Genomic DNA, 12823 nt, shown 5'->3' with positions numbered 1-12823 from the left:
TCTCTAATTATACTGCCAAGCATTCATAAGTGAGCTTGGGATCATAAGGTTAATTATACATTTAATAAGGTGTCAGGGAGATAACTGCTCGCTTCTTTATAAAAATTAAAATGTACAAAGCAAGTTCTCTTTAAAGTATAATTACCTACACTTATGCATACAAAAGGACTGATTTCAATCTGTTTTATAAAAGGCTTTCAATGCAACAGTCAGTTCTTGAGAGAGAGACAAAAGTTGAACTTGGGGAGGGGGGGAGAAAAAAAAAGTTTACATGACAAGTCAGGGAAATCAAGTGTCTTTCCTACACTACAGAATGATGCATATTCACCAACGATAAGACAATGTTGTATGCAGCAGTCAGAACAGCTGTCACGGCTTTTAAAGAGTCACTCTTGGCAACCAACAAAAAAAATTTGAACCAGTGAACTGCTAATGCTAGACAGAGAATACTGCAGCTGTGCTCAAGTCAGCAGGTCAAATTATCCTAAAGAGTAATGGTACACTTAGAGGAGAATTTAAAGCTATAGGCTGCATGAAAAACTAAATGGGCTCCTGTGTTTAAGCCCTAGTTCACATTGCGGCGATTTGGCATGTCAAATTGCATGCCAAATCGGCGGCTATTGCACCGTCTGAATCGGTGCGACGCCGCACCAATTCCCAAAAGTAGTTTCTGTACTATTGGCGACTTCGAGGTACGATGTCAATAGACATCTGTGCAGAAACCCGCACATAGGTCTTCGAAATCGCCCCGAAGTTGGGAGTGACATGCGGGAACAAAATCGTGCGAGGTCAGTGTGAACCTAGGCTAAGGATGAATTCACCTTTTTTTATATTATTACTATATAATATTAATGTACATATTTAGCAAAAATAAAACAGCTTTTCACTTATTCTACACATGCTTACCTTACTCTCTTCATAGGTTTAAAACACACTGCTCCATTACTTCTGCCTTACTTCCTACACAGACTTTAGGTCACGACACAGGAAGGAGTTGACCAGCCGAGGGTAGATGATGCAGGGTGTGTGCTAATGAGATCAGCTGCCCAACTCCTTCTTGTGTTATTACCTAAAGTCTGTTTAAGAAGTATGGCAGAAAGAATCAAGCAGTGAGTTTAAAAAAGCTATGAAGAGTGTGAGGTAAGCGTGTGTAGAATAAATGGAAAGTGGTTTCATTTTTGCAAAATAATGACAATAAGGCTATATTGGTACATATAGGTATTATTTGTATTATATATATATATATATATATATATATATATATATATATATATATATACACACATATATATATACATACATATATATATATATATATATATATATATACATATATATATATACATATATACATACATACATACACACACACACACACACATATATAGGGGAGCTTTAATTCAGGAAAAAAAAAAAAAAAGACAGTGGAGCTCTGAAGCTGCTCACTGTCGTCTCAGTTCTTTCAAGAGCAGAGTTGCTGGAACTGCTATGCCAGTCCCTCCTGGCTGCCCATTCACAGAAGCCTTTGTATTATGTGAACTCATTCATAAAATAAAAAAAAGCTTCTGTGAATGGGCAGCAGAGGGGAGGGCATATCCTCCAGAAGTGCAATTAACCTGTCACATAAGTAACAGATGAGTCTTGGAGGCGACATGCAGCCAAATGGACTTGGCTCATAGTGTGCATGTACTTTTTGCAAAGTTGCTGAATTTCTTGATTTTAGCTTTAATTTACGGTCTCAATTAAGCACAGGGGGGCTCATTTCGTTTTTAAATTTAGTGTTCCCCCGCAATAGCAATCTAGTTTCTGTTTTTATGGTTTCTGGCAATCTCCCTAAATCTTCCTTTAGTGGTGCCTGGTAGCGGTAGCTGAGCCAGTAAATCTTGCACTGATAAAGACTATGAAGCCTGACACAGCTGCATGCTAGTTAGTAATCTTGGTTCTGTAAAATTATGGGCTGTTCATTAGCAAGTCTGGATGCAAAGATGAATAAAAGTGCCTAAAATAATGATTTGCTTTACTCCACCCACTCACTCAGACAGCCACTATTCCTGCATGGAGTTTGCATGCTTTCTCTCTACTTTGGTGCTTTTCCTCCAGGTACTCCAAAGGCATGCTGGTAGCTTAACTGGTTTCTGTCTAAATTGATCCAGTATATTTTTTCTCTGGACTTGTGTTACTTCACCTTTTTAATGTGTTCTTTTCACTCATCTGGATAGTAGGGTGTGGCAGGTCTTCAGGTCTGCCTTAAAGTCTAGGAAATGTGTGGCACTTTAGTTCTCTCCTCTCCTGCCTGGGAGAATGGGGCCTCCCTTTGGTTGGCTTTGGCTGCCCACAAAACAAGGGGTTGGTCAAATCTTTTGGATAAGTGGGCCAGAGAGCCTTGCCCTCACCACCTTGGGGAGTGGACCTGTGATGCACCAGGTGCACTTTGTGTGTGTTGACAAGCAAATTTCTGGTTCACTTGGTGTCTATTTTTTTGTGCACTGCCCTGAAGGCTTGAAAAAAAAAAGAAGAAGAAAACTGTTTATATATCCATGTGTGGAAGGGACTTTAGGGGCTTTTTGTATGCGAGACAGCAAGGAGCTTAATTTGAGTGTGTTTAGGAATTATTTTCATCAAAAAAATGTCTAACATTGTCAGACAAAAGGAAGTGAATATCAAGCTGCATTTGCTCAACCTTTGAGGTGCTTATGAATTTGGTTGGACTACCATGATGGTATACATATCTCTGCTTTCTCCTCTCCAAAAAAAGTGAACCCACTTGATACTTCAAGTCTTCCCCACTTTCAGTAGACTTGTTGGCAAATGTTGTATGATTTATATGTGTAGACTTATAAGAATCAAAAGTTGCTGGGTAGTAGGGCTCCAACCGGGCTACACCAACCCCGGGGCTCCAACTGGGCCACACCACCCCCCCCTCGGGGCTCCAACCCGGGCCACACCACCCCGGGCCACACCACCCCCCCCCCTCGGGGCTCCAACCCGGGCCACACCCCCCCCCCTCGGGGCTCCAACCCGGGCCACACCACCCCCCCCCCTCGGGGCTCCAACCCGGGCCACACCACCCCCCCCCCTCGGGGCTCCAACCCGGGCCACACCACCCCCCCCCTCGGGGCTCCAACCCGGGCCACACCACCCACCCCCCCCCCTCGGGGCTCCAACCCGGGCCACACCACCCACCCCCCCCCCTCGGGGCTCCAACCCGGGCCACACCACCCCCCCCCCCCTCGGGGCTCCAACCCGGGCCACACCACCACCCCCCCCCCTCGGGGCTCCAACCGGGCCACACCACCCCCCCCCCTCGGGGCTCCAACCGGGCCACACCACCCCCCCCCCCTCTGGGGTCCAACCGGGCCACACCACCCCCCCCCCTCTGGGGTCCAACCGGGCCACACCACCCCCCCCCCCCTCGGGGCTCCAACCGGGCCACACCACCCCCCCCCTCGGGGCTCCAACCGGGCCACACCCCCCCCCCCTCGGGGCTCTAACCGGGCCACACCACCCCCCCCCCTCGGGGCTCCAACCGGGCCACACCACCCCCCCCTCGGGGCTCCAACCGGGCCACACCACCCCCCCTCGGGGCTCCAACCGGGCCACACCCCCCCCCTCAAGGCTCTAACCGGGCCACACACCCCCCCCTCAAGGCTCCAACCGGGCCACACACCCCCCCTCAAGGCTCCAACCCGGGCCACACACCCCCCTCAGGGCTCCAACCGGGCCACACCCCCCCTCAGGGCTCCAACCGGGCCACACACCCCCCCTCAGGGCTCCAACCGGGCCACACACCCCCCCTCAGGGCTCCAACCGGGCCACACACCCCCCCTCAGGGCTCCAACCGGGCCACACACCCCCCCCTCAAGGCTCCAACCGGGCCACACACCCCCCCTCAGGGCTCCAACTGGGCCACACACCCCCCCTCAGGGCTCCAACCGGGCCACACCCCCCCAGGGCTCCCCTTCACGGCTCAAATTAGGCCACCCCCACCCCAGGGCTCCAACCAAGCCACACATCCCAGAGCTCCAACCAGGCCAATCTTTTTCTGTGATGTGTGACTTCCACAACGCCTTTCCTTCCACTAAGTTAGCAAAGCAGTAAAATAAATGATTACATTTATGGGAAGCAGTAGAAAAAGAAAACCCCACAAGCGGCTGGCAGCTACTTTCACTTTCTAAATACTAATATAAATGGACAAACACTAGTTAGAAAGCTTACCTCTAATAATTGTTTGGCTTCATTCACTTTTCCTAATTGAAGAAGAACAAGAAACAGTTCTGTGACTGGGCGGTACACTGAGAACTGTGCGGACAACCTCTCTGCCACAATGCTCGCTGCAAATGAAGAGATCAGGAAAACTTTGGTCAGTAGGGTTTCGGGTGTCATAAAATAAATCTTGAATATTGGACTTTACTAACAACATGGAAGTTTAGAGAAGATTGGATAAGGCATGGCTGGGGTCCTTAGGCTTTAAAGCTGAACACTGGATTGGATTTAAAATATGCTAATGCAATGCATGGGTTAAATAGCGGTTTTGTCTAGGATTGCAAAGTAGTACAAATCCTTACCTTATTTCTTGCTCCCCTGGCAGCCTGTGCTTTCTCCTCTCGCCAATGTTCCTGGGATATACAATGCAGGATTGCTGGTCATGCATTGTACATGAAGATGTTGGAAAACTTGCAACTGGTCACATGGTAAAGGTAAAAGGCTTTGGGGGACCAGTCATACAGCTCTAAGCAAGTCTGAGGGAGTGGGGAATAAGGTAATTTTCTCAATTCATCATCACAGAGACAAAACAACGTCACTACATTGGTACGTTTTACGGCAGACCCATAGAGCAACTCTCCATTCATCATTTGTCTGGATGGTTACTGCCGTGCCTGTCTTGATTCTAAATGGCAAAAGCCAGCAGCCAATACTAAACAAGGGAAAGATGTTACATATGCATAGATGAGGGAGGCATAGAAAGTTTCATGGAGAGAGATAAGGACCTGTTTATCTGGTTCCTGCCCATGCTATAGTTGAAAGACAGCTGCAGTACAGCTCTCCAGTTGAGAGAATGTCCATGAACGTCCTCTCAAGTGCGTGCATCAGGCACACTGACTGCTGTCTCTTTTGGACACAGCTAATCACAGATTGCAGTAAGGGGCCAATCACAGCGGACCTTTTACCATATGATCAGCTGTGTCCAATCATAGCTGGCCATATGTAAACGGACTTGCCAATTATCAGTATTCCTTTCTCGGGTTGCCGTCTCTGAGGAAAGGAGAGATGATAACCGGCAACTCTTACAGGGCACAGAGAGTACATTGTTTACACCGATAATCAAGGCACTGATTATAAGTGCCGCCTCATGAGGGCCCCTCAGTGCAGCCTCATGATTGCCCATCGAAGAAGAAAAAGAAAAACTATTTATTTGCAAGAAATTAAAGTTTATTTTTCAAAATGTTGTCTTTTTTTCGTATGTTTAGCAAAAAATAAAAACCCAGTGTTGATTAAATACCACAAAAAGAAAGATCTGTCTAAAGCTAAAAATTTCATATGGGTACAGTGTTGCAAGACTGTGCAATTATTCAATTATGAATCAGACAATAGCCATGTTTTTCCGAGGGTTCCCAAGATAGCGCTAGCTCACATAGAGCGCCCACAATAAAGACACTGCAAAATGCATTTAATAAAAATGCATAAAAAAATGCATTGAATTATTTTTTTTCTGGGTAAAGGTGTTCCTATAAAATTGCCCAAAAATCATTGCTTGCTCTGGGTCTGTAACCTTCCACATTATTAAAGTCAGAAACAATATCAGGTGGTACTTCACCAATCCGTAACTTTATAACAAGTGGTTAGAAGCACTGAAAAAGCCCCTCTAGTGGGGCTTAATCATAATCTACAGCTAAGCCCCGCTAGAGGGCAAAACTCACCAGGGCAAGATCGCTTTTGGAGTGCTTCTGTCCACTTGTTACAATAAAGTTACAGGTAAAATGTGTCCATGAAGGGAAGCCTTTTCATTTGTCTTAAAAGTTTAGACTACCAGCAAAGGATATTTATTTTTTGCAGCAAATGGTGAAAAATATCGGCAGTCTAACTGCTTCCCTGCTAGGCTTTATTTTACATTAAAAGCAGAAAACGACTCTTCATCCGAGCACCACAACCAATAACACTATTTAAAGCGGAGTTCCACCCTAAAATGGAACTTCCACTCATCGGATTCCTCCCACCCTCCAATGCCACAATTGGCACCTTTCAGGGGGGAGGGGCAAACTCCCCCATCCAAAATGGATTAAATTCATGGTTACATATAGTTAGTCAGATTGAAAAAAGACAAGTCCATCCAGTTCAACCAAAAAAAATAAAAAATACAATCCCATATACACAATCCTATACCCACAGTTGATCCAATTGATTAATTTTCCTCGAAATTCTACAAATACTACCCCATAATCACAACGTGAAAGAAGCTTGTTTGAAATCTTTGTAAATAAATATATATATACACACACACATATATAAAATGCACATAAGTAATCACAGGCTTTGCCATGGCACTCGGAATTGAGCTCAAGTGCATCCCGTTTCCACAGATGATCCTTGAGATGTTTCTACAACTCGATTGGAGTCCACCTGTGGTAAATTCAGTTGATTGGACATGATATGGAAAGGCACACACCTGTCTATACAAGGTCCCACAGTTAACAGTGCATGTCAGATCACAAACCAAGCCATAAAGTCCATGGAATTGTCTGTAGACCCCTGAGACAGGATTTTATTGGGGCACAGATCTGGGGAAGGTTACAGAAACATTTCTGCAGCACAGGGGCCTCCATCATCTGTAAATGGACGTTGTTTGGAATAACCAGAACTCTTCCTTGAGCAGACATCCGGCCAAACTGAGTGATCAGGGGAGAATGACCTTAGTCAGGGAGGTGACCAAGAACCCAATGGTCCATCTAAAAGAGCCAATTCTCTGCGGAGAGGGAAGAACCTTCCAGAAGAGCAACCATTTCTGCAGCACTCCAATTGGGCCTGTATGGTAGACTGGCAAGAGAGAAGCCACTCTTCAGTAAAAGGCACATGACAGCCCATGTGAAGTTTGCCAAAAGGCACCCGAAGGACTCTCTGACCATGAGAAACAAAATTCTCTGGTCTGATAAAACAAAGATTGAACTCTTTGGCCTGCATGGCAAGCGTCGTGTCTGAAGGAAACCAGGCACCGCTCATCACCTGGCCAATACCATCCCTACAGTGAAGCATGGTGGTGGCAGCATCATGCTGTGGGGTTAATTTTCAGCGGCAGGAACTGGGAGACTAGTCAGGATGGAGGGAAAAATTAATGAATCAATGAGACATCCTTGACGAAAAAACCTGTTCCAGAGCACTCTGGAGCTCAGACTGGGGTGAAGGTTCATTTTCCAAAAGGACAACGACTCTAAACACAAAGCCAAGATAACAAAGGAGTGGCTACGGGACAATTCTGTGAATGTCTTTGAGCGGCCCTGCAAAGCAGAATGGGAGAAAGTTCCCAAAAATAGGTGTGCCAAGCTTGCAGCATCATACTCAAAAAGACTTGAGTCTGTAATTCGTGCTTTAACAAAGTATTGAGCAAAGATTGTGAATACTTAGGTACTTTGATTTTTAATACATTTGCAAAGGTTTCAAACAAACTTCTATCACGTTGTCATTATGGGGTATTGTTTGTAGCATTTTGAGAAAAACTATTTTAATCCATTTTTGAAAAGGGCTGTAATATACCAAAATGGGGAAAAATTGGTATACTTGAATACTTTCTGGATGCACTGCATAATTTACCTTCCTATTTACTAATGCTAACAGCATAAGCATTAAAAATAGTCAATGTTGATTGAGTGAAGTTCCACTTAATGGAGAATGCAAAAGAAAGATGGAACAAAGCCAAGGAACAGCAAAAGTAGGGTGTACTGTTAAGGTCCACCAGTTGCACCGATACCAGTACTCTTACAAATGCTCCGATACCTGAAACGATACTTTCAGGCTCAACTTTTTCAGCTGTCAGCGGGATTCCCCCACTGACAGCTAAAAAGTAAAAGAAAAGAAAAAAAAAATGCGCGAACGCTAGGAGGATGACAGTGCAGTCCCTTAGTGTTGCGCTGTCGGAAAATACCACCTTGGCATATAAGGCATACCCAGATATAATTCACTGCCACTACTGCCCCGGCCGTGCGCTACTGAGCAAGCGGCGGGTATGTATAATATTGCCCAGGAACTGTCCCCGCAACAGATCACAACAGAAAGCATCTACGGTCCGTGGGAAGGCGAAAGGGAAAGGCAAGATGGAGCCCGAACCCCCAGAACCTGATGCCACCCAACATTCAGATGATAGTCTGTCACAATTCCCCTCGAATCTAACAAGCCCGTGGACACCGGCTCTGAGGCCCTGCTTCAGAAATTCCACACTATAGTGAGGGACGAGGTCAACGCAGCTTCCCGTAAATTATCTGCGGAACTGGTGAAAGGTCTTAAGGAACTGGGACACCGCACAAATCAGCTGGAAGAGAGGATGAACCTGATGACCACGGTGTTGGAGGGTCATGAGGAGGAGGTAGAAAAGCTGAACTTCTCATTCTACAGGATTAACGTGAGGACTCTGAAAACAGGGCCCGCAGAGGCAACCTGCGCATCTGTGGCCTCCCGGAGACCATTATAGACCTCCAGGGAACAGCAACGGCATTCTTTCAGGAGCTTGCACCTGATATCCCGACCGAACACCTTGAATTTGACTGCATACATAGGTCCCTAGCTCCCAAGCCCACGGAGGGTCCACCCAGAGATGTAATTATAAAATTTCACTTCTACGGAACCCAAGAGTGACTCCTTCAAGCCACCAGAGAACTACCAGACATATCGTTTCAAGGAAACCCCCTTCAACTGTTTGCGGATCTTTCCCCGGTCACTATCGCTAAAAGGCGAAATATGAAGCCCTATCTGCAAATCTTGCAAGCCAGGAACATTCGCTATCGGTGAGGATTCCCCTTTAAACTTTCTTTTTAACACATGGGACGTCAGTTTCACACTTCTTCCTTGCCAGACCTGCGACGGCAATTCCAGGAACTTCAGTTTGACCTTCCTCCCTCTCAACCTGAGGCTGCCGTGGCCCGCCCGGGTCCTTCCCAGGCCCCACTGCGATCCTCACAATCCTCTCAGAATGGATCTCAAGCCCTCCGTTCCCTCAAGGCTCAGAAATTCCAAGAGGCTTCCTCGGGTGGACATCTCTAGAAGACAGTAAGAATCCCGTCTCTTTGTTTTGACTTGTTTGACTGCCTTTTTTTTTATCGCTGCCGATACGCATCTTGCGGGCCGGCAGCGAGAGAGATTGCTGCAACTTGGGCGCTCAGGCAAAAAGAATGAGGCACCCATGTATCCTTTTTGTGACTCAAGTGGGAGCCACACTGAGCCCCCCTTTACACCTTGGTGGACTAGGTCTACCCCCAACCCTGGTCTACTGTAGCCCATCATTTCCATGAACACTGGTTTCACTCAGGTAATGACTGCCTTCTTCCCCCCAGCTACAAACGCTCAATCCAAATTTTTTCTTTTTGAGATTTTTTCCAACGCCTTACCCTATTTTTTCACACATAGCCTCAGATCTACCTACTACCCTCCTAAAAGTATATATTTGTATTTTTATAATTTTGCACGTTCCTCTTAAGCTCCCTACGGTATATCACTCCCCCCTCCTTTTTTTTGTTTTTCCTTTTTGCCCCTCGAAGATATGAGCGGATGTAATCCATGACTCATGACCTCACGAAGCAGGGCCCCCCATTGCTAACCAGGAATTTCTAGTCCATGGGGTCTATTACCCTGACCATCTGAGGACTATCTATTCTGCTCTTACGCTCTCACTTTATGGGCCTATACGTAGACTGTTTCAATCCAGACATGGCGCGTCCCAAGGTTTTTTTTTTTTTGCTTCATTTGTTCATTTGTTTTTTAACGCCTGACTTAGACGGTACTAGCTTCAGGCTGCTTGTTTTTTTGGAACAGGGATTTACCGTCTAACCAAAGCAATTTTTCAGGCCTCAGTTTACGGGTATATCTATGTTCCCTATACCAGAATTATTTTCCTTTTGTTTATTCTTTTTGCTGTTCGTATTAATGTTTATGCAGATATGCCACTGTTGTCATGTTCTTTGACATTAGCAATAATTGTTAATGCTAAGCCAGGTGGTTTCCGACGGACCACCGCTCCCCCATGTGTCGGTTCTTGGCACGGACTGTTGTTCGAGCCAACCACGTAGTGGGTTTTATATCCCACGACCGATAGCAATCTTGCTGTGTAATAATTATTGGTACCTAGCATTGCATGTCTCTACTATCCGTGCTATAATGATGCTCTCTATCCCTTCTCCATCCCCCCCCTTTACTTCTTTCCTTTCTTCCTCTCTCCTCCGGGTGCACGGGGTGTGAACTTTGACTCCAGGTAAGCGATTTTCTGTTACTCTATCAATGACGATTAAGTGGTTGTCCCTGAACGTTCAGGGAATGAACTCATAAGAGAGTTAAAGTATTTAAGTACCTTTGCAGACAACACATTGATATTGCTTGCTTACAGGAGACATTTTTCTGAGACCTCTCATCCTAAGTACTTCGATGCTCAATTTCCTCAGGTCTTTTTGGCGAATGCCCCAACTAAACAACAAGGGGTTCTCGTGGCGTTCCGCAAATCAGTTCCATTTAGATGCGCTAAACAGATAGCTGATCCTGACAGCAGATATTTACTGCTTGAAGGCACTATCCATGACACGGAAGTGACTATACTGACGTACTACGCCCCCAATGTGAGTCCAGGACCCTTTCTGACCCATGTCTGTGCACTGCTGGCTTCCCACGGCAAGGGAACCCTTCTACTAGCAGGAGAATCCAACCTAATCCTTAACCCTAAATTAGACAAACACCTGCACGTCGTGCAGCTGGTGGCCTCGGTCTTGGCCGTACCGTGGTCTGACCACGATGTGGTCCTGATTGTCCATTCTATCCTGGATAGACCCCGACTATCTCCCTGGGTCATGAACGACTCGCTCCTTTCTCATGTAGAAACTACAGAGGAAAATATTAAGGTCTCGAAAGACTACATTTGCGAAAATCTGGGCTCAGTGGCCTTGCCGGTGGTCCTCTGGGAGGCTTATAAAGAAGTTTTGCGCGGACGTTTAATCTGCATAGCCTCAGTCCGTAAGAAAACTAGAGAGAAAAAACAAAGGGAGATTGAGTCCCAATTGGCATTGGCATCTGAGAGGTTTAAGCAGTTTCCTACCAAGGGTAACCACAAACTACTGGAACGAACCAGATCTGAGCTCGACCTGTGCCTGAGGGGGCTGAGCGGGTACTCCGCTGGTCCCGTCAGCGATGCTATCAGAGAGCAAATAAACCAACTCGCATGATGGCCAACAGACTCTGAACATTTTCCCCCAAAATAACCCCAATAACGCTGAGAGATCGGAACAATGTCCTATCCGGGAACCCAAAGCATGTTCTGGAAGAGTTTGGGTTTCGCCTAGCGAAGCTGTATACGGCATCAGAGGGGGCTTCAATTCAAAGAACGGCGGACTTTCTTGCGGGCCTTTCGCTCCCATCCTTGACGGGGGCCCATGTCACCCTCATGGAGAGACATTCAACCCTCAGAAGTTCTACAAGCTATAAGGTGGGCAAGCGACCCGCGCTATATTATAGGAAATTGGCACCAGTAGTAACGCCCCATCTGGTGGCTATGTACAACTCGGTAAAGAGAGGTTGTCCTCTTACCCCGGACCTCCTGACGGCAAACGTAGTAATGATTCAGAAAACCTGACCGTGATCACTCATCTTGTGCCAATTTCAGACCTATCTCACTTATCAACATCGATATGAAGATCCTGACAAAAATCTTGGCGACATCTCCTGGGAGACACACAGGTCCCAGAAGACAGCAAGGGCTAGTCAGAACGTGCAGCGTGACTCGCGCATGCGCAGTAGGGAATCAGTCTGTGACGCCGTAAGGCTTCACTTCCCAATTACATTACTGAAGGTGCCGGGGCCTCCACAAAGGAGCCGAGGGACAGGTTGGCTTCAAGTGAGGACTTTGCGGGCACCCTAGACAGGTAGTTGTCCTCATTTTAAATGAGGCATTTGTAGCTGCTGACTTTAATTTTATTTTATTTTTTTTCTCCGCTGTAATAACTGAGAACTAATTTAGCTGTCAGTGTAAACAAAGTCCTGGCAACTGGAGCTGTCCAAAAAACATTGCTCAGCAATTGAAACAGAAAGACAAAAATAAACATTGCTTCTTTTTGTATCTTTTGGTTTATTCATCTACAGATCAATGGAATTTTTTCCTTTTGATCTACAATCTAAAGTCAGTTTTGGTTTGCTTTGTTTGTTAATATTTTTTTTACACCTTTAACATATATTTACACATTTCACATTGAAAAAAGGGCAAACATTTCTCATTTGTAAATAACTTTTCAGTGCTTTGTACCATTGCAGATAGCTGAAATTTAAACGGAGGAGTTGCCAGTAGGTATCGGTAATTGGTCTTGGTATTAAAAAAAAAAAAAATGGTGTCAGTGCATCCATATTTTAAAGTCTTGGGTGGATTGCCCCTTCTGCTTTAATTCTATAGAGTGTGAAACACCGCTCCAGGCGAGTCTCTCCCCTGCCACTGCACAGTGATGGTTGCTGGCCCCGTACGCCACAGGAATCCCAATGTGAAGAAAGTGTGGCTGGCTGCACGTTCATAAAATCACTTTTTTTGATGCATAAAATTCACGACTATCCACAACGTACAAATGAGGCGTATAGCATACAGCTAACGCGTTTC

General features: G+C 46.0%; 1 protein-coding gene across 1 annotated transcript in view; it reads right to left on the bottom strand.

Moving 5' to 3' along the window:
• Positions 1–12823, bottom strand: part of LRPPRC (leucine rich pentatricopeptide repeat containing) — a 313757-nt gene that overhangs the window by 20948 nt on the left and 279986 nt on the right. The window contains exon 35 of the mRNA XM_077485668.1: positions 4216–4331. Coding sequence (XP_077341794.1) covers positions 4216–4331 — 116 coding nt within the window. The remainder of the gene's footprint in view (positions 1–4215; positions 4332–12823) is intronic.

Source organism: Lithobates pipiens, unplaced genomic scaffold (genome assembly GCF_037356315.1).
Source record: "Lithobates pipiens isolate NorthernLeopardFrog02 unplaced genomic scaffold, aLitPip1_a1.2 Scaffold_18, whole genome shotgun sequence".
NCBI classification, from domain to species: Eukaryota; Metazoa; Chordata; class Amphibia; order Anura; family Ranidae; genus Lithobates; species Lithobates pipiens.
The sequence above is the reverse complement of the archived record's forward strand: the minus strand, read 5'-3'. Positions and strand labels throughout refer to the sequence as shown.